This window comes from Nothobranchius furzeri, chromosome 5 (genome assembly GCF_043380555.1).
Source record: "Nothobranchius furzeri strain GRZ-AD chromosome 5, NfurGRZ-RIMD1, whole genome shotgun sequence".
In the NCBI taxonomy this organism is placed as follows: domain Eukaryota; kingdom Metazoa; phylum Chordata; class Actinopteri; order Cyprinodontiformes; family Nothobranchiidae; genus Nothobranchius; species Nothobranchius furzeri.
In genome coordinates this window covers 25,274,531-25,298,536 of record NC_091745.1, presented here as the reverse complement: position 1 = coordinate 25,298,536, position 24,006 = coordinate 25,274,531, and the positions used below count along the sequence as shown (strand labels likewise).

General features: G+C 46.8%; 1 protein-coding gene across 2 annotated transcripts in view; it reads left to right on the top strand.

Annotated features, from left to right (window-relative positions):
* LOC107373105 (polycomb protein suz12-B) overlaps nt 1-24,006 on the top strand; it is a 66,743-nt gene that overhangs the window by 5,284 nt on the left and 37,453 nt on the right. For both annotated transcript variants that reach the window (XR_008560979.2, XM_054737105.2), the window contains exons 10-15: nt 480-654; nt 730-818; nt 891-1,034; nt 1,386-1,543; nt 1,622-1,823; nt 2,141-2,220. Coding sequence is in view for 1 of the 2 variants with exons in the window: in XM_054737105.2 (XP_054593080.2) it covers nt 480-654; nt 730-818; nt 891-1,034; nt 1,386-1,543; nt 1,622-1,823; nt 2,141-2,220 (848 nt within the window). In the remaining variant the exon portion in view is untranslated. The remainder of the gene's footprint in view (nt 1-479; nt 655-729; nt 819-890; nt 1,035-1,385; nt 1,544-1,621; nt 1,824-2,140; nt 2,221-24,006) is intronic.

The window sequence follows — 24,006 nt, the reverse complement described above, 5'->3', positions numbered from 1 at the left end:
CTGTTGTTAGCTGACAGGAGCGGCACGTAGTGTGGTCTTCTGCTGCTGTAGCCCGTCTGTCTCACGCTCCAATGTGTTGTGCATTCAGATGTGCTCTTCTGCATGCTTTGGTTGTAACGAGTGGTTATTTGAGTTACTGTTGCCTTTCTATCAGCTCGAACCAGTCTGGCCTTCTCCTCTTTTTTGCCCACACACTGGATGTTTTCCCTTTTTCGGACCATTCTCTGTAAACCACAGAGATGGTTGTGCGTAATAATCCCAGAAGATCAGCAGTTTCTGAAATACTCAGACCAGCCCGTCTGCAACCAACAACCGTGCCGTGTTCAAAGTCACCTACATCACCTTTCCTCCTCGTTCTGAAGTGCGATTTGAACTGCAGTGGTTTTGAGTCTGAATTTGAATGTGGTGATGGAGTCTGAACCATTTCAATTTCTGTCAACTTTATGTGATTGAAGTGATGTTTTGCATTCTGTCTGCAGCGTTTGCCTCCATTTGAGAGTTTCTCTCAGGGACCGACCCTGCAGTTCACTTTATGTTGGACCAGCGACCCGACTGATTGCTCCACTGCTCCTGTGGCCAAACCTTTAGCCACCCGCAACTCTGAGACCAATCAGGATGCCAGATCGAGCACGATGAGAGCCACACACACTCAGGGTGAGCTCAGCTAACTGAGCGTCTCGCTGAGCTGTCCCGGCAGAAAGAACTGATGTTTGTGTGTCTCACCTGCAGCCATCAAAGAATCCATGAATGCTCACTTGGAAACCAGGAGGGAGCAGATCTTGTCAGAACCTCGGCAGAAACTACAGATCTTCTACCAGGTTAAAGGTCACCCGATACATGCCTTGAGAGGATTCTTTGGATTCGTCTCAAAATAGATGTTTTGTGTTCAGTTCCAGTACAACAACAACACGAGGCAGCAGACGGAGGCCAGAGACGACCTCCACTGCCCCTGGTGTACGCTCAACTGCAGGAAGCTGTACAGTCTGCTCAAACACCTCAAGCTGTCCCACTCACGCTTCATCTTCAACTACGTGGTGAGACAGACGCACGCCGAAAAGCTTTAAATATCACATGGGATCGTCCAGAAGCCGTACCTGTGTCAGTTTAGTGGTTTTGGTCTCCAGGTTTTTCTGAGAGGTTGAAATGTTTTAGTTTCATTTAAAAATATCTTAATAAGGATGAAGTTTTTTGTTTTACCAAAACTTTTCCTCAAAGAGAAATGTTTGTAAGTCACATTTTTGTCTTAAAGATAAAGCTTTAGATATCGGAGTAAGAATTTATCAAATAAAAAGCAGCTTTTAGTGTATCAAGTGTGTTTTTCTGTCAGAAGGATGTTTGGTTTTTATTTCCTGTTGATATCTGTGCATGTCTCTGGTTTCCGGCAGCCCCATCCTAAAGGAGCAAAGGTGGAGGTCTCCATCAATGACTGTTATGACGGTTCCTACGCCGGAAACCCCCAGGACATCCACAACCAGCCGGGCTTCGCCTTCAGCAGGAATGGACCTGTCAAGAGGACTGCGGTCACCCATGTCCTGGTCTGCAGGTACCACAGCTCTCAAGTCCTCTAATTCAGTCACATCCTGCTGGGATCAGGATTCACCCACCGTCCACTCCTGTCCAGACCCAAGAGAACAAAGCCCAGCCTGTCTGAGTTCCTGGAGCTGGAGGACAGCGACAGGGAGCAGCACCAGAGGACCTACATCAGTGGTCACAACCGTCTGTACTTCCACAGCGACTGCTGCTGGCCAATGAGGCCCCAGGAGATGGAGGTGGACAGCGAGGACGAGAGGGACCCTGACTGGCTCAAAGAGAAGACGGCGAAGGTGAGCAGCTGTCAGACACCATCTTGAATCAGATATGTGACCGTAATGGAGCCAGGAGACCCCAGAAAGGCACTACGCCCTCTGTTGTCCTGGTGGGGAATTGTTTTCAACACTCCCCAGTTGAAAAACAAGTCTGAAAACGTCTCTGCCAATGTGTGTGTGATTCCACACTTGAGCTGATGGAGAAGTATAAATTAGGCTTTAAGGATATCTAAAGTTAAATGAAATCAAATCCTTCACTGGCTGATTTAACCGTTTTAGTGCTGAGGCTGAGTGATTTAAACCCCGATCCAGTCTGACCGGGTTTCTCTCTGCAGCAAATCGAAGAGTTCACTGACGTAAACGAGGGGGAGAAGGAAATCATGAAGCTGTGGAACCTGCATGTCATGAAGCATGGGTGAGGTTTACTGTCACTTTCGCTAGCTCTCACTAGGGTTGTCACGTTGTGAAAGTTTAACCTCACGGTTATTGTGACCAAAATAATCACGGTTTTCAGTATTATCGCGGTATTTTTTTTAAACGTGTTACATTTTCAGACAACTAAATAAACCCTGTATATCAGTGAAATATCATTCTCAGTTTGTGTCTAAATTTAGCCTAAAATGTGTTATTTTGTAATTATGTTGTTTATTTGTTTACATTTTTTCCCCTTTAGTCTTTAACATACCAATGTTTACCCATAACTTCTTATGTTTTGTCTGTTTGATGTCATCATTTTAAAAATATTAGACCAGACGATACTCGGTACTCAAGTAGCCTTCTACTCAGATACTTTTTTACCCTTATTTGAGTAATAAACCCTATATCAGGAAAATATTGTCCTCGGTTTGTGTCCTTCCAGTGAGCTTTGCCGATTTGGGAAAATGTCATCAGGCAGTATTCATTGTCGTCGTCGTCTTCCTCCGCTTATCCGGGTCCGGGTCGCGGGGGCAGCATCCCAACTAGGGAGCTCCAGACTGTCCTCTCCCCGGCCACCTCCACCAGCTCCTCCGGCAGAACCCCAAGGCGTTCCCAGACCAGATTGGAGATGTAACCTCTCCAACGTGTCCTGGGTCGACCCGGGGGCCTCCTGCCGGCAGGACATGCCCGAAACACCTCCCCGGGGAGGCGTCCAGGAGGCATCCTGACCAGATGCCCAAACCACCTCAACTGACTCCTTTCGATCCGGAGGAGCAGCGGTTCTACTCCGAGTCCCTCCCGAATGTCCGAGCTCCTCACCCTATCTCTAAGGCTGAGCCCGGCCACCCTATGAAGGAAATTCATTTCGGCCGCTTGTATCCACAATCTCGTTCTTTCTGTCTTTACCCAAAGCTCATGACCATAGGTGAGGATTGGGACGTAGATCGACCGGTAAATCGAGAGCCTGGCTTTCTGGCTCAGCTCCCTCTTCACCACGACAGATCGGCTCAGCGTCCGCATCACTGCAGACGCCGAACCAATCCGCCTGTCGATCTCCCGATCCCTCCTACCCTCGCTCGTGAACAAGACCCGAGATACTTAAGCTCCTCCACTTGAGGTAGGATCTCTCCCCTGACCCGGAGTTGGCAAGCCACCCTTTTCCGGTCGAGAACCATGGTCTCAGATTTGGAGGTGCTGATCCTCATCCCAGCTGCTTCACACTCAGCCGCGAACCTACCCAGCAAGAGCTGAAGGTCAGAGCTGGATGAAGCTAGGAGGACCACATCATCCGCAAAAAGCAGAGACGAGATTCTCCTGCCACCAAACTCGACACAATCCACACTACGGCTGCGCCTAGAAATTCTGTCCATAAAGGTAATGAACAGAACTGGTGACAAAGAGCAGCCCTGGCGGAGTCCAACCCTCACCGGGAACAGGTCCGACTTACTACCGGCTATGCGGACCAAACTCACGCTCCTCTGGTGAAGGGACTGAATGGCCCTTAACAGAAAGCCACCCACCCCATACTCCTCGAGCGTCCCCCACAGGGTGCCCCTGGGGACACGGTCATAAGCCTTCTCCAAATCCACAAAACACATGTGGTTTGGTTGGGCAAACTCCCATGCCCCCTCCATCAACCTTGCAAGGGTATAGAGCTGGTCCACAGTTCCACGGCCAGGACGAAAACCACATTGCTCCTCCTCTATCTGAGATTCAACTATCGATCAGATCCTCCTCTTCAGTACCTTGGAGTAGACCTTTCCAGGGAGGCTGAGGAGTATGATCCCCCTATAGTTGGAACACACCCTCAGGTCACCCTTCTTAAAGATGGGGACCACCACCCCGGTCTGCCACTCCACAGGAACTGCCCCCGATGACCACGCAATGTTGCAGAGACGTGCCAACCATGACAGCCCTACAACATCCATAGCCTTGAGATACCCAGGACGAACCTCATCCGCCCCCGGGGCTCCGCCGCTGTGTAGTTGTTTGACTACCTCAGCAACTTCTGCCCCAGAGATCGGACAGTCCATCCCCAGGTCTCCCGGCTCTGGTTCCTCCTCAGAATGCGCATAGGTGGGATTGAGGAGCTCCTCAAAGTATTCCTTCCACCGCCCAACTATAGCCCCAGTTGACGTCAGCAGCTCCCCATCCCCACTGTAAACAGTGTGAGCGAGTTACTACCTTCCTTTCCTGAGGCGCCGGACAGTTTGCCAGAACCTCTTTGGAGCCGATCGATAGTCTTTCTCCATGGCCTCACCAAACTCCTCCCACGCCCGAGATTTTGCCTCGTCAACTGCCACTGCTGCACCCCGCTTGGCTATCCGGTACCTGTCTGCCGCCTCCCGAGACCCACAGACCAGCCACACCCTGTAGGCCTCCTTTTTCAGCCTGACGGCTCCCCGAACCTCTGGTGTCCACCAGCGGGTATGGGGGTTGCCACCACGACTGGCACTGGCCACCTTGCGACCACAGCTGGCAACAGCCGCCTCAACAATTGCAGAGTGGGTCATGGCCCACTTGGAGTTAATGTCCCCCACTGCACTCCGGACGCGATCAAAGCTCTGCTGGAGGTGGGAGTTGAAGACTGTCTTAACAGGTTCTTCTGCCAGGCGTTCCCAGCAGACCTTCACTATGTGTTTGGGTCTGCCAGGTCTACGCGGCATCTTCCCCTGCCATCTGATCCAACTCACCACCAGGTGGTAATCAGTTGACAGCTCCGCTCCTCTCTTCACTCGGGTGTCCAAAACATACGGCCGCAGGTCAGATGATATGACTACAAAGTCTATCATCGACCTAGGCTGCCCTGGTACCAAGTGTACCGATGGGCATCCTTATGTTCGAACATGGTGTTCGTTATGGCCAAACTACGGCTTGCACAGAAGTCCAATAATGAAACACCACTCGAGTTCAGATCAGGCGGGCCGTTCCTCCTAATCACACCCCTCCAGGTCAAGCTGTCATTGCCCACATGAGCATTGAAGTCCCCCAGCAGGACAATGGAGTCCCCTGATGGAGCACTATCTAGCACTCGTCCCAGGGACTCCAAAAAGGGTGGGTACTCTGAACTGATATTTGGCCCATAAGCACAAACAATAGTCAGGACCCGTTCCCTGACCCGAAGGCACAGGGAACCTACCCTCTCGTCCCCCGGGGTAAACCCCAACACACAGGCAGAGTCTTGGGGCTAACAAAAAGCCAACCCCAGCCCTCCGCCTCTCACCCGGATCAACTCCAGCAAAGGAGTGTCCAACCCCTCTCAAGGACTTGGGTTCCAGAGCCAATGCTATGTGTCGAGGTGAGTCTGACTGTATCTAGTCGGTACCGCTCAACCTCTGCCACAAGCTCCTGCTCCTTCCCCGCCAGCGAGGTGACGTTCCATGTCCCAAAAACCAGTTTTCTTGTCCGAGGATCGGACTGCCAAGGCTCCCGCCTCGGTCTGCCACCCGATCCACAGTAATCATTGTTAAATTTATAATTATTCTCGGAGAGAGACCAACACTTAGCTGCCCTTGGGAGCCCCGTAATGCATAGCGTCATTTCAGTATGGGGGGTGTCCGTGACACGGTTTATATGCAGGTAGCGGCACTGCGGCTGCTTTATATAGCGACTCGTTGCATTCTCCCTCAACCCAAATCCTCGGATCACGCATTTTAGCTAAAACGCTAATGTTAGCTTGCCTTCCGTTGACTGTAGAGTTGTGGATGATGGCCACACAGATGTGTCATGAGATCTGAAGCGTTGCTGCCTTTCACAGACACTTTTTCTGCACGTGCTGCAAACAGGATAGCCGTCTTCTATCAACTGTCCCTTAGCATTCTTCAAATATCCCAAAAATGCCCATTTAACGGGTAGCCAATGTAGGGAAGCTAAGACAGGAGAGATATGATCTCTCTTTTTAATTCTCATCAGAACTCTAGCTGCAGCATTTTGGACAAGCTGAAGACTTTTAACTACATTCTGTGGACTTCCTGAGAGTAATGAATTACAGTAATCCAGTCTTGATGTAATAAATGCATGAACTAGTTTTTCAGCATCACTCCTGGAAAGTATGCTTCTAATCTTAGCAATATTCCGAAGGTGGAAAAAGGAAATCCTACAAACCTGTTTAACCTTGGATTTGAATGACATGTCCTGGTCAAAGATAACACCAAGGTTCTTTACTTTGTTCTCGGAGATTAATGTAATGCCATTCAGGTCAGGTGATTGGCTAAGCAATTTCCTTTTCTTGATTTCTGGTCCAAGGATGAGAACTTCTGTCTTGTCTTGATTTAAAAGCAAAAAGTTTAGAGTCATCCAATTTTTTATGTCCTCAAGACAAGCCTGTAATTACCCAACCGATTAGGTTCATCAGGGTTAATGGATAAATATAGCTGAGTATCGTCAGCATAACAGTGGAAGTTTATCCCATGCTGTCTAATGATTTTACCAATTGGGAGCATATATATAGTAAAAAGAATTGGTCCAAGCACTGAACCCTGTAGTACTCCACAAGTAACCCTGGAGTATGAAGACGATTTGTCATGTACATTTACAAAATGAAATCTGTCCAGGGTGTCCGCGGGGTTTTAAAAAGTATTAAAAAGTGATAAATAAAAATAGTCAAATTTAAGGCCATTAAAAGTGTTAAATTTGGTCTCAGAGGTATTATTTTTTTCCAAATTAGGTATTATTTTTTTCAGACTATCAGATGTCGTATTCTGAACATCGACATAGAAATATATTCCGAATGAAATGTTTTGAACGATTATAAAAACAAAATTAAAGCTGCAAGCAGCGTCGTTCGGCCCTCGCAGCTCCGCGCCGCTCCGGCCTGGCCGGCAGCCCGGGGCACCAGGGCATGTCTGGCAGAACAGAAACGTCAATCATCCCGTCACCGGAAACAGCAAATGGCCTCCTAGTCCGCACCTCACCCTGACTAAGCATCCCCTCTGAGCTCACCATTAAATTGAATTGTAAGGTTACGGCATACGCAAGAATTCGCCATGGCATCAAAGCCCCTCCCTTTCTGGAAAGCTATCAGATTTGAATGGCCATTACAGCATCATGAAGACAGTGCATGACCTAGGTGTCATGTTGACTAAATTAGAGGGGACAAATATGGGCATTTCAGCATAAAATAATAACTTCCTTTAGTCAGGGGGCGGGGCTTAGATGATGTCAGCTGTCCACATTGTCATTGTTTACAGATATGGTCAATGATCAAAGTTCGAAAAAGATCTGATCATGCACATGGGAGTTATTAAGTCAAGTAATGGCGAAAGGTCAAAGTTTGAGGCTTAGCCACGCCCACACCTTTCAACTTTTGAAAAATCCGACGGTTGAATTTTTTCCCCTATGCCTTAAGAGTATATAGCAGAAGTTTGAAGGCGATTGGTGAAAAGGGCGACGGAGCATCACTCTCCAAACAACGTGTGCGAAAACCACTAAATCGCGTACTTGGACCAAAATGGCCGACTTCCTGTGCAATTTTGTGCTTGGCTCCAAGAGACTTTTTTGTAGGTCCTGGGACACCACATTAGTGTACCAAATTTCGTAATCCTCAGTGAAAGCATGGCTTGGGGCTATTAGTTTAAATGGTCCTAGGGGGCGCTATTTCAGAAATTAGGCCACGCCCACATATTTCAGCTGTCTATGTCTCTTTGGGGTCAGACTAGGATCACTCACCAGAAGTTTCGTAACGATATCACGATAAATGAAGAAATGAGAGGCAAACGTATTTCCATGGCGTGATGGCGATTTTCGCCATGCTCCCAAAGCCCCGCCTTTTTTTGAAACCTTCCAGTACTGGATACCAAGTGACCTCAAGTTGTCTACTGCTATTTGCCAGAGACTCCTGCTGATTGGGTAAAAGGAGTCCAGTAGGGAGCTGTGAAAAAAAGAGTGGCGCGGCGACAGGTCAAAGTTTGAGGCTTAGCCACGCCCACACCTTTCAACTTTTGAAAAATCCGACGGTTGAATTTTTTCCTCTATGTCTTAAGAGCAGATGGCAGAAGTTTGAAGGAGATTGGTGAAAATGGCGACGGAGCATCACTCTCCAAACAACGTGTGCGAAAACCACTAAATTGCGTACTTGGACCAAAATGGCCGACTTCCTGTGCAACTTTGCACTTGGCTCCAAGAGACTTTTTTGTAGGTCCTGAGACACCACATTAGTGTACCAAATTTCGTACTCCTCAGTCAAAGCATGGCTTGGGGCTGACAGTTTTAATGGTCCTAGGGGGCGCTATTTCAGAAAATAGGCCACGCCCACCGGATGTTCACATCAGATCTTTTGAGGGGCCGGACTAGGATCACTCACAACAAGTTTCGTGACGATATCTTTAGAAATGACGAAATGGAAGGCAAACGTAAGGCCATGGCGGTACGCCTGACTTCGCCGCGCCGCCACAGCCCCACCTTCTGCCGAAAACTCCCATAAAGTGACGCCAAGCAACCTCCACTTGTCTTGAGTTAACAGCTACAAGTTTGTGGTGATTAAGTGAAATGGGGCAATTTGGGACCTTTCACAGTAAAACTTGACCTTTTTGGTCCTGAGGGGGCGGGGCTTGTGTGATGTCATCATCCGACCATTCAATTTACTTTGTGGCTGGATGACGAATGACCACAGAAAGTTTGGTAATTCTATTCCTTTCAGTTATTAAGTTATAGCAATTTAAAAGTTTTTGGCGAGTAGTCAAACTTCGAGGCCTGGCCCCGCCCCTTCAGTAATTACGAAAAGTCAATTTTATTGTCTCAATTTGTTCCTCCATCTCTTCTGAGCAATTTTACACAATTTTTGAGACGATCGTGCGAAAAATGATCGAGCAATCCAATCAGAAACGGACCCTAAAAACGGCCAAAACGGCAAAAAATCGCCATTTCAACCCAAAATGGCCGACTTCCTGTTTGATATTGACCATGCTTGCAAGAGACTTTTCTGTGCGGACTGTTGAGTACTACAAGTGTACCAAATTTCATAACTGTACGATAAACTAAGCTTTATGGAGAGGGTTTTTTTTCACTTTCTAGGGGGCGCTGTTCAGCCATTTTCTTTGCGATTTTTTTGGGACCTTTAAAATATCAAATTTTTCACCAGGCCTGACATGTGTGCAAAATATTGTGAGTTTTGGGGTATGTTAAGGTCCCCAAAAAGCCGTTCAAAGCGGGCTAAGAATAATAAATAAAAAAGAATAAACAGAGCAAAAACAAGAGGCCTTCGCAGCGCTTTCGCTGCTCGGGCCTAATTAAAGCTGCAAGCAGCGTCGTTCGGCCCTCGCAGCTCCGCGCCGCTCCGGCCTGGCCGGCAGCCCGAGGCACCAGGTTACGTCCGTGGAACAAAAATTTTGACCACCCCGACACCAGAAACAGCTAACGGTCACCTCGTCCGCACCTCACCCTGACTGAGCATCCCCTCTGAGCACACCAAGTTTGGTGCAGTTACGACCTCGTCTGTAGGAGTTATCACAGTTTTAATGTTGTGTAGGGGGTGCTGTGGTGTTATTATACGAATTTCACCAACCATTTGTGTCTCATTGGCTAAAGGGCATGATTGTTGATTGCCATGTTCAGTCTCGTGCAGATGGGAGGCTGTTTGTGGAAGTTACGATCAAACGTAAGGTCATGGCGTCATGCCAGAAATCGCCATGGCATCAAAGCCCCTCCCTATCTGGAAAGCTATCAGATCTGAATGGTCATTGCAACATCATGAAGACAGTGCCTGACCTTAGTGTCATGTTGACTAAATTAGAGAGGACAAATATGGGCATTTCACCATAAAACAATAGACTTCCTGTTGTCAGGGGGCGGGGCTTAGGTGATGTCACCTGTCCACAATGACGTTGTCTTGAGATTTGGTCATTGATCACACGGACAAAGTTTGATATAGATCTGATCATGCACATTGGAGTTGTTAAGTCAAGTAATGTAATGGCGAAAGGTCAAAGTTTGAGGCTTAGCCACGCCCACACCATTATACTTATTTAAAATCCGACGGTTGAATTTTTTCCCCTTTGTCTTAAGAAAATATAACAGAAGTTTGAAGGTGATCGGTGAAAAGGGCGACGGGGTATCATTGTCCAAACAACGTGTGCGAAAACCACTAAATCGAGAACTTGGACCAAAATGGCCGACTTCCTGTGCGACTTTGCACTTGGCTCCCAGAGACTTTTTTGTAGGTCCTGAGACACCACATTAGTGTACCAAATTTTGCAATCCTCAGTCAAAGCATGGCTTGGGGCTGACAGTTTTAATGGTCATAGGGGGCGCTATTTCAGAAAATAGGCCACGCCCACAAACTTCAGCCATCCATTTCTATTGGGGGTCAGACTAGGATCACTCACAACAAGTTTCGAGGTGATATCACGATAAATGAAGAAATGAGAGGCAAACGTATTTCCATGGCGTGATGGCGAATTTCGCCATGCTCCCAAAGCCCCGCCTTTTCTCAAAACCTTCCAGTACTGGAGACCAAGTGACCTCAACTTGTCTGCTGCTATTTACCAGAGATTACTGGTGATTGGGTAAAATGGGTCCAATAGGGAGCTGTGAAAAAAAGAGTGGCGTGGCGAAAGGTCAAAGTTTGAGGCTTAGCCACGCCCACACCTTTATACTTATTTAAAATCCGACGGTTGAATTTTTTCCTCTATGTCTTAAGAGTATATAGCAGAAGTTTGAAGGCGATTGGTGAAAAGGGCGACGGAGCATCACTCTCCAAACAACGTGTGTGAAAACCACTAAATCGCACACTTGGACCAAAATGGCCGACTTCCTGTGCGACTTTGCACTTGGCTCCAAGAGACTTTTTTGTAGGTCCTGAGACACCACATTAGTGTACCAAATTTCGAAATCCTCAGTCAAAGCATGGCTTGGGGCTGACAGTTTTAATGGTCCTAGGGGGCGCTATTTCAGAAAATAGGCCACGCCCACCGGATGTTCACATCAAATTTTTTTGGAGGCTGGACTAGGATCACTCACAAGAGGTTTTGTGGCGATATCTCTAGAAATGACGAAATGGTAGGCAAACGTAAGGCCACGTCGGTACGCCTGACTTCGCCGCGCCGCCACAGCCCCGCCTTCTGGAGAAAACTCCCATAAAGTGACGCCAAGCAACCCCAACTTGTCTTCAGTTTCCTGCTAGAAATATGGGGTGATTAGTTGAAAGGGCGAATTTCGGACAATTTCCCAGTAAAACTTGACCTTTTAAGGCGTGAGGGGGCGGGGCTTATGTGACATCATCAATCAACCATTCATTTGTCTTCGGGGGGCGATGACGATTGTCCATAGAAAATTACTTTAACTGTAATTCTTTCATTTATGAAATTATAGCAATTTGAATTTTTTTGGCAAGTGCTCGAACTTTGAGGCCTGGCCCCGCCTCTTCAGTATTTACGAAAAGTCAGTTTTATTTTCTCATTTGATTCGTCCATCGCTTCTGTTCGATCGCACATTATTTTTGAGACAATCGTGCGAAAAATGACCAAACTGTTTAACCAAATATAGAGCCTAGAAATGGCCAAAATGGGGTAAAAATGGCCACTTTAGTCCAAAATGGCCGACTTCCTGTTTGATATTGACCATGGGTGCAAGAGGCTTTTCTGTGCGTATTGTTGAATTCTACAGGTGTACCAAATTTTATCACTCTACTATGAAAAAAGGTCAATGCGGAGGGGTATTTTTAATTTTCCAGGGGGCGCTGTTGAAACACTTTTATACCAACTTTCACATTGCCAGTGAAATACGTAAATTTCACGCACTTTCTATATTGGGCCAGAATTTGGTGAGTTTTTGGATATGCTAAGACCCCCTAAAGGCCGTCCAAAGACGCGGAAGAAAAAAAAAGAAAAAAAAAGAAAGAAAGAAAAAAAAGAAACGGAGCAGATACAATAGGCCTTCGCAGCGCTTCGCTGCTCGGGCCTAATTAAAGCTGCAAGCAGCGTCGTTCGGCCCTCGCAGCGAAGCTGCTCGCCCTCCTTCCGCACCCCCTCCACTCCATCCCCGACGCTCTCCAAACCCAGCTCCACGCTTCTCCATCCTGGCCGGCAGCCGGGGGCACCAGGGCACGTCTGGCAGAACAGAAAGTCAACCACCCCGACACCAGAAACCGTGAACGGCCTTCTCGTCCACACCTCACCCTGACTCAGCATCCCCTCTTAGCCCACCATTACACGTCTCACCACTAGGATACACTCTATCTTTACCACACTGGTGATGTGATGTTCAGTCTCGGGCAAATCGGAGGCTGTTTGTGGAAGTTACAGGCAAACGTAAGGTCACAGCGTCACGCCAGAAATCGCCATGGCATCAAAGCCCCTCCCTTTCTGAAAAGCTATCAGATCGGAATGGTCATTACAACATCATGAAGACAGTGCATGACCTTAGTGTCATGTTGACTAAATTAGAGGGGACAAATATGGGCATTTCACCATAAAACAGTAGACTTCCTGTAGTCAGGGGGCGGGGCTTAGGTGATGTCAGCTGTCCACATTGTCACTGTCTTCAGATGTGGTCAGTGATCACACAGACAAAGTTTGAAATTGATCTGATCATGCACATGGGAGTTATTAAGTCAAGTAACGTAATGGCGACTGGTCAAAGTTTGAGGCTTAGCCACGCCCACACCTTTATACTTATTTAAAATCCGACGGTTGAATTTTTTCCTCTATGTCTTAAGAGTATATAGCAGGAGTTTGAAGGTGATCGGTGGAAAGGACGACGAGACATCATTCTCCTAATAACGTGTGCGAAAACCACTAAATCGAGTACTTGGACCAAAATGGCCGACCTCCTGTGCGACATTGTACTTGGCTCCAAGAGACTTTTTTGTAGGTCCTGAGACACTACATTAGTGTGCCAAATTTCGTGATCCTCAGTCAAAGCATGGCTTGGGGCTGATAGTTTTAATGGTCCTAGGGGGCGCTATTTCAGAAAATAGGCCACGCCCACAAACTTCAGCTGTCCAATTCTATTAGGGGTCAGAGTAAGATCACTCATCAGAAATTGTGTGGTGATGTCACAATGATTGAAGAAATGAGAGACAAACGTATTTCCATGGCTTGATGGTGAATTTCGCCATGCTCCCAAAGCCCCGCCTTTATTCGAAATCTGCCAGTACTATAAACCAAGTGACCTCAACTTGTCTGCTGCTATTTGCCAGTGATTGCTGGTGATTGGTTAAAAGGAGTCCAATAGGGAGCTGTGAAAAAAAGAGTGGCGTGGCGACAAGTCAAAGTTTGAGGCTTAGCCACGCCCACACCTTTATACTTATTTAAAATCCGTAGGTTGAATTTTTTCCCCTTTGTCTTAAGAGTCTATAGCAGAAGTTTGAAGGTGATTGGTGAAAAGGGCGATGGTGCAACACTCTCCAAACAACGTGTGCGAAAACCACTAAATCGAGTACTTGGACCAAAATGGCCGACTTCCTGTGCGACTTGGTGCTTGGCTCCAAGAGACTTTTTTGTAGGTCCTGAGACACCACATTAGTGTACCAAATTTCGTAATCCTCAGTCAAAGCATGGCTTGGGGCTGACAGTTTTAATGGTCCTAGGGGGCGCTATTTCAGAAAATAGGCCACGCCCACCGGATTTTCACATCATATTTTTTGGGGGGCAGGACTAGGATCACTCCCAAGAAGTTTCGTGGCGATATCTTTAGAAATGATGAAATGGGAGGCAAACGTAAGGCCTAAGCGGTACGCCTGACTTCGCCGCGCCGCCACAGCCCCGCCTTCTGCAGAAAACTCCCATAAAGTGACGCCAAGCAACTCCAACTTGTCTTCAGTTACCTGCTACAAATTTGGGGTGATTATTTGAAAGGGCGAATTTTGGAAAATTTCCCAGTAAAACTTGACCTTTTAAGTCCTGAGGGGGCGGGGCTTATGTGACATCATCAATCGACCATTCATTTGTCTTCGGAGGTTGATGACGATTGTCCATAGAACATTTCTTTAACTGTAGTTCTTTCATTTATGAAATTATAGCAATTTGAATTTTTTTGGCGAGTGCTCGAACTTTGAGGCCTGGTCTCGCCCCTTCAGTATTTACGAAAAGTCAATTTTATTGTCTCATTTGATTCGTCCATCGCTTCTGTTCGATCGCACACTATTTTTGAGACGATCGTGCGAAAAATGGCCAAACTGTTGAACCAAATATAGACCCTAGAAATGGTCAAAACGGGGTCAAAATGGCCACTTTAGTCCAAAATGGCCGACTTCCTGTTTGATATTGACCATGGGTGCAAGAGACTTTTCTGTGCGGACTGCTGAGTACTACAAGTGTACCAAATTTCATAACTGTACGATAAACTAAGCTTTATGGAGAGGGGTATTTTTCACTTTTTAGGGGGCGCTGTCGAGCCACTTTCTTATCAACTTTCACATCGCCAAGGAAATACGTAAATTTCACGCACTTTCTATATTGGGCCAGATTTTGGTGACTTTTTGGATATGCTAAGACCCCCTAAGGGCCAGTCAAAGACGCGGAAGAAAAAAAAAATAATAATAATAATAATTAAAGCTGCAAGCAGCGTCGTTCGGCCCTCGCAGTGAAGCTGCTCGTCCTCCGTCTGTACCCCCTTTGCTCCATCCCCGACGCTCTCCAAACCCAGCTCCGCGCCCCTTCCTGGCCGGCAGCCCGGGACACCAGGGCACGTGCGCGGAGCAGAAACGTCCACCAGAACAGAATTCGTTGTGGCATCAAAGCCCCTCCCTTTCTGAAAAGCTATCAGATCTGAATGGTCATTACAGCATCATGAAGACAGTGCATGACCTTAGTGTCATCTTGACTAAATTAGAGGGGACAAATATGGGCAGTTCACCATAAAACAATAGACTTCCTGTAGTCAGGGGGCGGGGCTTAGGTGATGTCAGCTGTCCACATTGTCACTGTCTTCAGATGTGGTCAGTGATCACACAGTCAAAGTATGAAATTGATCTGATCATGCACATGGGAGTTGTTAAGTCAAATAAGGTAATGGCGACTGGTCAAAGTTTGAGGCTTAGCCACGCCCACACCTTTATACTTATTTAAAATCCGACGGTTGAATTTTTTCCTCTATGTCTTAAGAGTATATAGCAGAAGTTTGAAGGTGATCGGTGGAAAGGGCGAGGAGATATCATTCTCCTAATAACGTGTGCGAAAACCACTAAATTGAGTACTTGGACCAAAATGTCCGACCTCCTGTGCGACATTGCGCTTGGCTCCAAGAGACTTTTTTGTAGGTCCTGATACACTACATTAGTGTGCCAAATTTTGTGAACCTCAGTCAAAGCATGGCTTGGGGCTGACTGTTTTAATGGTCCTAGGGGGCGCTGTTTCAGAAAATAGGCCACGCCCACAAACTTCAGCTGTCCAATTCTATTAGGGGTCAGAGTAGGATCACTCATCAGAACTTGTGTGGCGATGTCACAATGATTGAAGAAATGAGAGACAAACGTATTTCCATGTCGTGATGGCGAATTTTGCCATGCTCCCAAAGCCCCGCCTTTATTCGAAACCTGCCAGTACTATAGACTAAGTGACCTCAACTTGTCTGCTGCTATTTGCAACTGTTTGGTGGTGATTGGTTAAAAGGAGTCCAATAGGGAGCTGTGAAAAAAAGAGTGGCGTGGCGACAGGTCAAAGTTTGAGGCTTAGCCACGCCCACACCTTTATACTTATTTAAAATCCGACGGCTGAATTTTTTCATCTATGTCTTAACAGTATATAGCAGAAGTGTGAAGGCAATTGGTGAAAAGGGCGACGGAGCATCACTCTCCAAACAACGTGTGCGAAAACCACTAAATCGCGCACTTGGACCAAAATGGCCGACTTCCTGTGCGACATTGCACTTGGCTCCAAGAGACTTTTTTGTAGGTCCTGAGACACCACATTAGTGTACCAAATTTTGTACTCGTCAGTCAAAGCATGGCATGGGGCTGGCAGTTTTAATGGTCCTAGAGGGCGCTATTTCAGAAAATAGGCCACGCCCACCGGATGTTCACATCACATTTTTGGGGGGGCCGGACTAGGATCACTCCCAAGACGTTTCGTGGCGATATCTCTAGAAATGACGAAATGGGAGGCAAACGTAAGGCCACGTCGGTACGCCTGACTTCGCCGCGCCGCCACAGCCCCGCCTTCTTCAGAAAACTCCCATAAAGTGACGCCAAGCAACCCCAACTTGTCTTCAGTTACCTGCTACAAATTTGGGGTGATTATTTGAAAGGGCGAATTTTGGGAAATTTCCTAGTAAAACTTGACCTTTTAAGTCCTGAGGGGGCGGGGCTTATGTGACATCATCAATCGACCATTCATTTGTCTTCGGAGGGCGACGACAATTGTCCATAGAACATTTCTTTAACTGTAATTCTTTCATTTATGAATCTATAGCAATTTGAATTTTTTTGGCAAGTGCTCGAACTTTGAGGCCTGGTCCCGCCCCTTCAGTATTTACGAAAAGTCAATTTTATTGTCTCATTTTAATCGTCCATCGCTTCCGTTCGATCGCACACTATTTTTGAGACGATCGTGCGAAAATTGACCAAACTGTTCAACCAAATATAGACCCTAGAAATGGCCAAAATGGGGTCAAAATGACACTTTAGTCCAAAATGGCCGACTTCCTGTTTGATATTGACCATGGGTGCAAGAGGCTTTTCTGTGCGTATTGTTGAGTTCTACAAGTGTACCAAATTTCATCACTCTACTATGAAAAAAGGTCAAAGCGGAGGGGTATTTTTAATTTTCCAGGGGGTGCTGTTGAAACAATTTTTTACCAACTTTCACGTTGCCAGTGAAATACGTAAATTTCACGCACTTTCTATATTGGGCCAGAATTTGGTGAGTTTTTGGATATGCTTAGACCCCCTAAAGGCCATCCAAAGACGCGGAAGAAAAAAAAAGAAAGAAAAAAAAAAAAGAAAAAAAATAATAAACGGAGCAGATACAATAGGCCTTCGCAGCTTCACTGCTCGGGCCTAATTAAAGCTGCAAGCAGCGTCGTTCGGCCCTCGCAGCGAAGCTGCTCGCCCTCCTTCCGCACCCCCTCCGCTCCATCCCCGACGCTCTCCAAACCCAACTCCGCGCTTGTCCATCCTGGCCGGCAGCCGGGGGCACCAGGGCACGTCGGGCAGAACAGAAAGTCAACCACCCCGACACCAGAAACCGTGAACGGCCTCCTCGTCCACACCTCACCCTGATTCAGCATCCCCTCTGAGCCCAGCATTACACGTCTCACCACTAGGAGATACTCTATCTTTACCACACTGGTGATGTGATGTTCAGTCTCTGGCAAATGGGAGGCTGTTTGTGGAAGTTACAGTCAAACGTAAGGTCACAGCGTCACGCCAGAAATCGCCATGGCATCAAAGCTCCTCTCTTTCTGAAAAGCTATCAGATCTGAATAGTCATTACAACATCATGAAGACAGTGCATGACCTTAGTGTCATGTTGACTAAATTAGAGGGGACAAATATGGGCATTTCACCATAAAACAGTAGACTTCCTGTAGTCAGGGGGCGGGGCTTAGGTGATGCCAGCTGTCCACATTGTCACTGTCTTCAGATGTGGTCAGTGATCACACGGACAAAGTTTGAAATTGATCTGATCATGCACAAGGGAGTTATTGAGTCAAGTAATGTAATGGCGACTGGTCAAAGTTTGAGGCTTAGCCACGCCCACACCTTTATACTTATTTAAAATCCGACGGTTGAATTTTTCCTCTATGTCTTAAGAGTATATAGCAGGAGTTTGAAGGTGATCGGTGGAAAGGGCGACGAGACATCATTCTCCTAATAACGTGTGCGAAAACCACTAAATCGAGTACTTGGACCAAAATGGCCGACCTCCTGTGCGACATTGCGCTTGGCTCCAAGAGACTTTTTTGTAGGTCCTGAGACACTACATTAGTGTGCCAAATTTCGTGATCCTCAGTCAAAGCATGGCTTGGGGCTGACAGTTTTAATGGGCCTAGGGGGCGCTATTTCAGAAAATAGGCCACGCCCACAAACTTCAGCTGTCCAATTCTATTAGGGGTCAGAGTAGGATCACTCATCAGAAATTGTGTGGCGATGTCACAATGATTGAAGAAATGAGAGACAAACGTATTTCCATGGCGTGATGGCGAATTTCGCCATGCTCCCAAAGCCCCGCCTTTATTCGAAACCTGCCAGTACTATAGACCAAGTGACCTCAACTTGTCTGCTGCTATTTGCCAGTGATTGCTGGTGATTGGTTAAAAGGAGTCCAATAGGGAGCTGTGAAAAAAAGAGTGGCGTGGCGACAGGTCAAAGTTTGAGGCTTAGCCACGCCCACACCTTTATACTTATTTAAAATCCGTAGGTTGAATTTTTTCCCCTTTGTCTTAAGAGTCTATAGCAGAAGTTTGAAGGTGATTGGTGAAAAGGGCAATGGTGTATCACTCTCCAAACAACGTGTGCGAAAACCACTAAATCGAGTACTTGGACCAAAATGGCCGACTTCCTGTGCGACTTTGCACTTGGCTCCAAGAGACTTTTTTGTAGGTCCGGAGACACCACATTAGTGTACCAGATTTCGTACTCCTCAGTCAAAGCATGGCTAGGGGCTGACAGTTTTAATGGTCCTAGGGGGCGCCATTTCAGAAAATAGGCCACGCCCACAAACTACAGCTGTCCAAATCTATTGGGGGTCAGACTAGGATCACTCACCAGACATTTTGTGGCGATGGCACGATAATTGAAGAAATGAGAGGCAAACTTATTGCCATGGCGTGATGGTGAATTTTGCCATGCTCCCAAAGCCCCGCCTTTTTTCAAAACCTGCCAGTACTGGAGACTAAGTGACCTCAACTTGTCAGCTGCTATTCGCCAGAGATTGCTGGCGATTGGGTAAAAGGAGTCCAATAGGTAGCTGTGAAAAAAAGAGTGGCGTGGTGACAGGTCAAAGTTTGAGGCTTAGCCACGCCCACACCTTTATACTTATTTAAAATCCGACGGTTGAATTTTTTCCTTTATGTCTTAAGAGTCTATAGCAGAAGTTTGAAGGCGATTGGTGAAAAGGGCGATGGAGCATCACTCTCCAAACAACGTGTGCGAAAACCACTAAATCGAGTACTTGGACCAAAATGGCCGACTTCCTGTGCGACTTTGCACTTGGCTCCAAGAGACTTTTTTGTAGGTCCTGAGACACCACATTAGTGTGCCAAATTTCATAATCCTCAGTCAAAGCATGACTTGGGGCTGACAGTTTTAATGGTCCTAGGGGGCGCTATTTCAGAAAATAGGCCACGCCCACCGGATGTTCACATCACATTTTGTGGGGGGCTGAACTAGGATCACTCCCAAGAGGTTTTGTGGCGATATCTCTAGAAATGACGAAATGGGAGGCAAACGTAAGGCCTAAGCGGTACGCCTGACTTCGCCGCGCCGCCACAGCCCCGCCTTCTGCAGAAAACTCCCATAAAGTGACGCCAAGCAACCCCAACTTGTCTTCAGTTACCTGCTACAAATTTGGGGTGATTATTTGAAAGGGCGAATTTTGGAAAATTTCCCAGTAAAACTTGACCTTTTAAGTCCTGAGGGGGCGGGGCTTATGTGACATCATCAATCGACCATTCATTTGTCTTCGGAGGGTGATGACGATTGTCCATAGAACATTTCTTTAACTGTAATTCTTTCATTTATGAAATTATAGCAATTTGAATTTTTTTGGCGAGTGCTCGAACTTTGAGGCCTGGTCCCGCCCCTTCAGTATTTACGAAAAGTCAATTTTATTGTCTCATTTTAATCGTCCATCGCTTCTGTTCGATCGCACACTATTTTTGAGACGATCGTGCGAAAAATGACCAAACTGTTCAACCAAATATAGACCCTAGAAATGGCCAAAACGGGGTCAAAATGGCCACTTTAGTCCAAAATGGCCGACTTCCTGTTTGATATTGACCATGGGTGCAAGAGGCTTTTCTGTGCGTATTGTTGAGTTCTACAAGTGTACCAAATTTCATCACTCTACTATGAAAAAAGGTCAAAGCGGAGGGGTATTTTTAATTTTCCAGGGGGCGCTGTTGAAACATTTTTTTACCAACTTTCACGTTGCCAGTGAAATACGTAAATTTCACGCACTTTCTATATTGGGCCAGAATTTGGTGACTTTTTGGATATGCTAAGACCCCCTAAAGGCCATCCAAAGACGCGGAAGAAAAAAAAAGAAAGAAAGAAAGAAAAAAAAAAATAATAATTAAAGCTGCAAGCAGCGTCGTTCGGCCCTCGCAGCGAAGCTGCTCGCCCTCCTTCCGCACCCCCTCCGCTCCATCCCCGACGCTCTCCAAACCCAGCTCCGCGCTTGTCCATCCTCGCCGGCAGCCGGGGGCACCAGGGCACGTCTGGCAGAACAGAAAGTCAACCACCCCGACACCAGAAACCGTGAACGGCCTCCTCGTCCACACCTCACCCTGATTCAGCATCCCCTCTGAGCCCAGCATTACACGTCTCACCACTAGGAGATACTCTATCTTTACCACACTGGTGATGTGATGTTCAGTCTCTGGCAAATCGGAGGCTGTTTGTGGAAGTTACAGTCAAACGTAAGGTCACAGCGTCACGCCAGAAATCGCCATGGCATCAAAGCTCCTCCCTTTCTGAAAAGCTATCAGATCTGAATAGTCATTACAACATCTTGAAGACAGTGCATGACCTTAGTGTCATGTTGACTAAATTAGAGGGGACAAATATGGGCATTTCACCATAAAACAGAAGACTTCCTGTAGTCAGGGGGCGGGGCTTAGGTGATGCCAGCTGTCCACATTGTCACTGTCTTCAGATGTGGTCAGTGATCACACGGACAAAGTTTGAAATTGATCTGATCATGCACAAGGGAGTTATTGAGTCAAGTAACGTAATGGCGACTGGTCAAAGTTTGAGGCTTAGCCACGCCCACACCTTTATACTTATTTAAAATCTGACGGTTGAATCTTTTCCTCTATGTCTTAAGAGTATATAGCAAGAGTTTGAAGGTGATCGGTGGAAAGGGCGACGAGACATCATTCTCCTAATAACGTGTGCGAAAACCACTAAATCGAGTACTTGGACCAAAATGGCCGACCTCCTGTGCAACATTGCGCTTGGCTCCAAGAGACTTTTTTGTAGGTCCTGAGACACTACATTAGTGTGCCAAATTTTGTGATCCTCAGTCAAAGCACGGCTTGGGGCTGACAGTTTTAATGGTCCTAGGGGGCGCTATTTCAGAAAATAGGCCACGCCCACAAACTTCAGCTGTCCAATTCTATTAGGGGTCAGAGTAGTATCACTCATCAGAAATTGTGTGGCGATGTCACAATGATTGAAGAAATGAGAGACAAACGTATTTCCATGGCGTGATGGCGAATTTCGCCATGCTCCCAAAGCCCCGCCTTTATTCGAAACCTGCCAGTACTATAGACCAAGTGACCTCAACTTGTCTGCTGCTATTTGCCAGTGATTGCTGGTGATTGGTTAAAAGGAGTCCAATAGGGATCTGTGAAAAAAAGAGTGGCGTGGCGACAGGTCAAAGTTTGAGGCTTAGCCACGCCCACACCTTTATACTTATTTAAAATCCGTAGGTTGAATTTTTTCCCCTTTGTCTTAAGAAACTATAGCAGAAGTTTGAAGGTGATTGGTGAAAAGGGCAATGGTGTAACACTCTCCAAACAACGTGTGCGAAAACCACTAAATCGACTACTTGGACCAAAATGGCCGACTTCCTGTGCGACTTTGCACTTGGCTCCAAGAGACTTTTTTGTAGGACCGGAGACACCACATTAGTGTACCAGATTTCGTACTCCTCAGTCAAAGCATGGCTAGGGGCTGACAGTTTTAATGGTCCTAGAGGGCGCCATTTCAGAAAATAGGCCACTCCCACAAACTACAGCTGTCCAAATCTATTGGGGGTCAGACTAGGATCACTCACCAGACATTTTGTGGTGATGGCACGATAATTGAAGAAATGAGAGGCAAACGTATTGCCATGGCGTGATGGTGAATTTTGCTATGCTCCCAAAGCCCCGCCTTTTTTCAAAACCTGCCAGTACTGGAGACTAAGTGACCTCAACTTGTCAGCTGCTATTCGCCAGAGATTGCTGGTGATTGGGTAAAAGGAGTCCAATAGGTAGCTGTGAAAAAAAGAGTGGCGTGGTGACAGGTCAAAGTTTGAGGCTTAGCCACGCCCACACCTTTATACTTATTTAAAATCCGACGGTTGAATTTTTTCCTTTATGTCTTAAGAGTCTATAGCAGAAGTTTGAAGGCGATTGGTGAAAAGGGCGATGGAGCATCACTCTCCAACTAACGTGTGCGAAAACCACTAAATCGAGTACTTGGACCAAAATGGCCGACTTCCTGTGCGACTTTGCACTTGGCTCCAAGAGACTTTTTTGTAGGTCCTGAGACACCACATTAGTGTGCCAAATTTCATAATCCTCAGTCAAAGCATGACTTGGGGCTGACAGTTTTAATGGTCCTAGGGGGCGCTATTTCAGAAAATAGGCCACGCCCACCGGATGTTCACATCACATTTTGTGGGGGGCTGAACTAGGATCACTCCCAAGAGGTTTTGTGGCGATATCTCTAGAAATGACGAAATGGGAGGCAAACGTAAGGCCTAAGCGGTGCGCCTGACTTCGCCGCGCCGCCACAGCCCCGCCTTCTGGAGAAAACTCCCATAAAGTGACGCCAAGCAACCCCAACTTGTCTTCAGTTACCCGCTACAAATTTGGGGTTATTATTGGAAAGGGCGAATTTTGGAAAATTTCCCAGTAAATCTTGACCTTTTAAGTCCTGAGGGGGCGGGGCTTATGTGACATCATCAATCGACCATTCATTTGTCTTCGGAGGGCGACGACGATTGTCCTTAGAACATTTCTTTAACTGTAATTCTTTCATTTATGAATCTATAGCAATTTGAATTTTTTTGGCGAGTGCTCGAACTTTGAGGCCTGGTCCCGCCCCTTCAGTATTTACGAAAAGTCAATTTTATTGTCTCATTTTAATCGTCCATCGCTTCTGTTCGATCGCACACTATTTTTGAGACGATCGTGCGAAAAATGACCAAACTGTTCAACCAAATATAGACCCTAGAAATGGCCAAAACGGGGTCAAAATGGCCACTTTAGTCCAAAATGGCCGACTTCCTGTTTGATATTGACCATGGGTGCAAGAGGCTTTTCTGTGCGTATTGTTGAGTTCTACAAGTGTACCAAATTTCATCACTCTACTATGAAAAAAGGTCAAAGCGGAGGGGTATTTTTAATTTTCCAGAGGGCGCTGTTGAAACATTTTTTTACCAACTTTCACGTTGCCAGTGAAATACGTAAATTTCACGCACTTTCTATATTGGGCCAGAATTTGGTGACTTTTTGGATATGCTAAGACCCCCTAAAGGCCATCCAAAGACGCGGAAGAAAAAAAAAGAAAGAAAGAAAGAAAGAAAAAAAATTAAAGCTGCAAGCAGCGTCGTTCGGCCCTCGCAGCGAAGCTGCTCGCCCTCCTTCCGCACCCCCTCCGCTCCATCCCCGACGCTCTCCAAACCCAGCTCCGCGCTTCTCCATCCTGGCCGGCAGCCGGGGGCACCAGGGAACGTCTGGCGGAACAGAAAGTCAACCACCCCGACACCAGAAACCGTGAACGGCCTCCTCGTCCACACCTTACCCTGACTCAGCATCCCCTCTGAGCCCACCATTACACGTCTCACCACTAGGAGATACTCTATCTTTACCACACTGGTGATGCGATGTTCAGTCTCGGGCAAGTCGGAGGCTGTTTGTGGAAGTTACAGTCAAACGTAAGGTCACAGTGTCACGTCAGAAATCGCCATGGCAT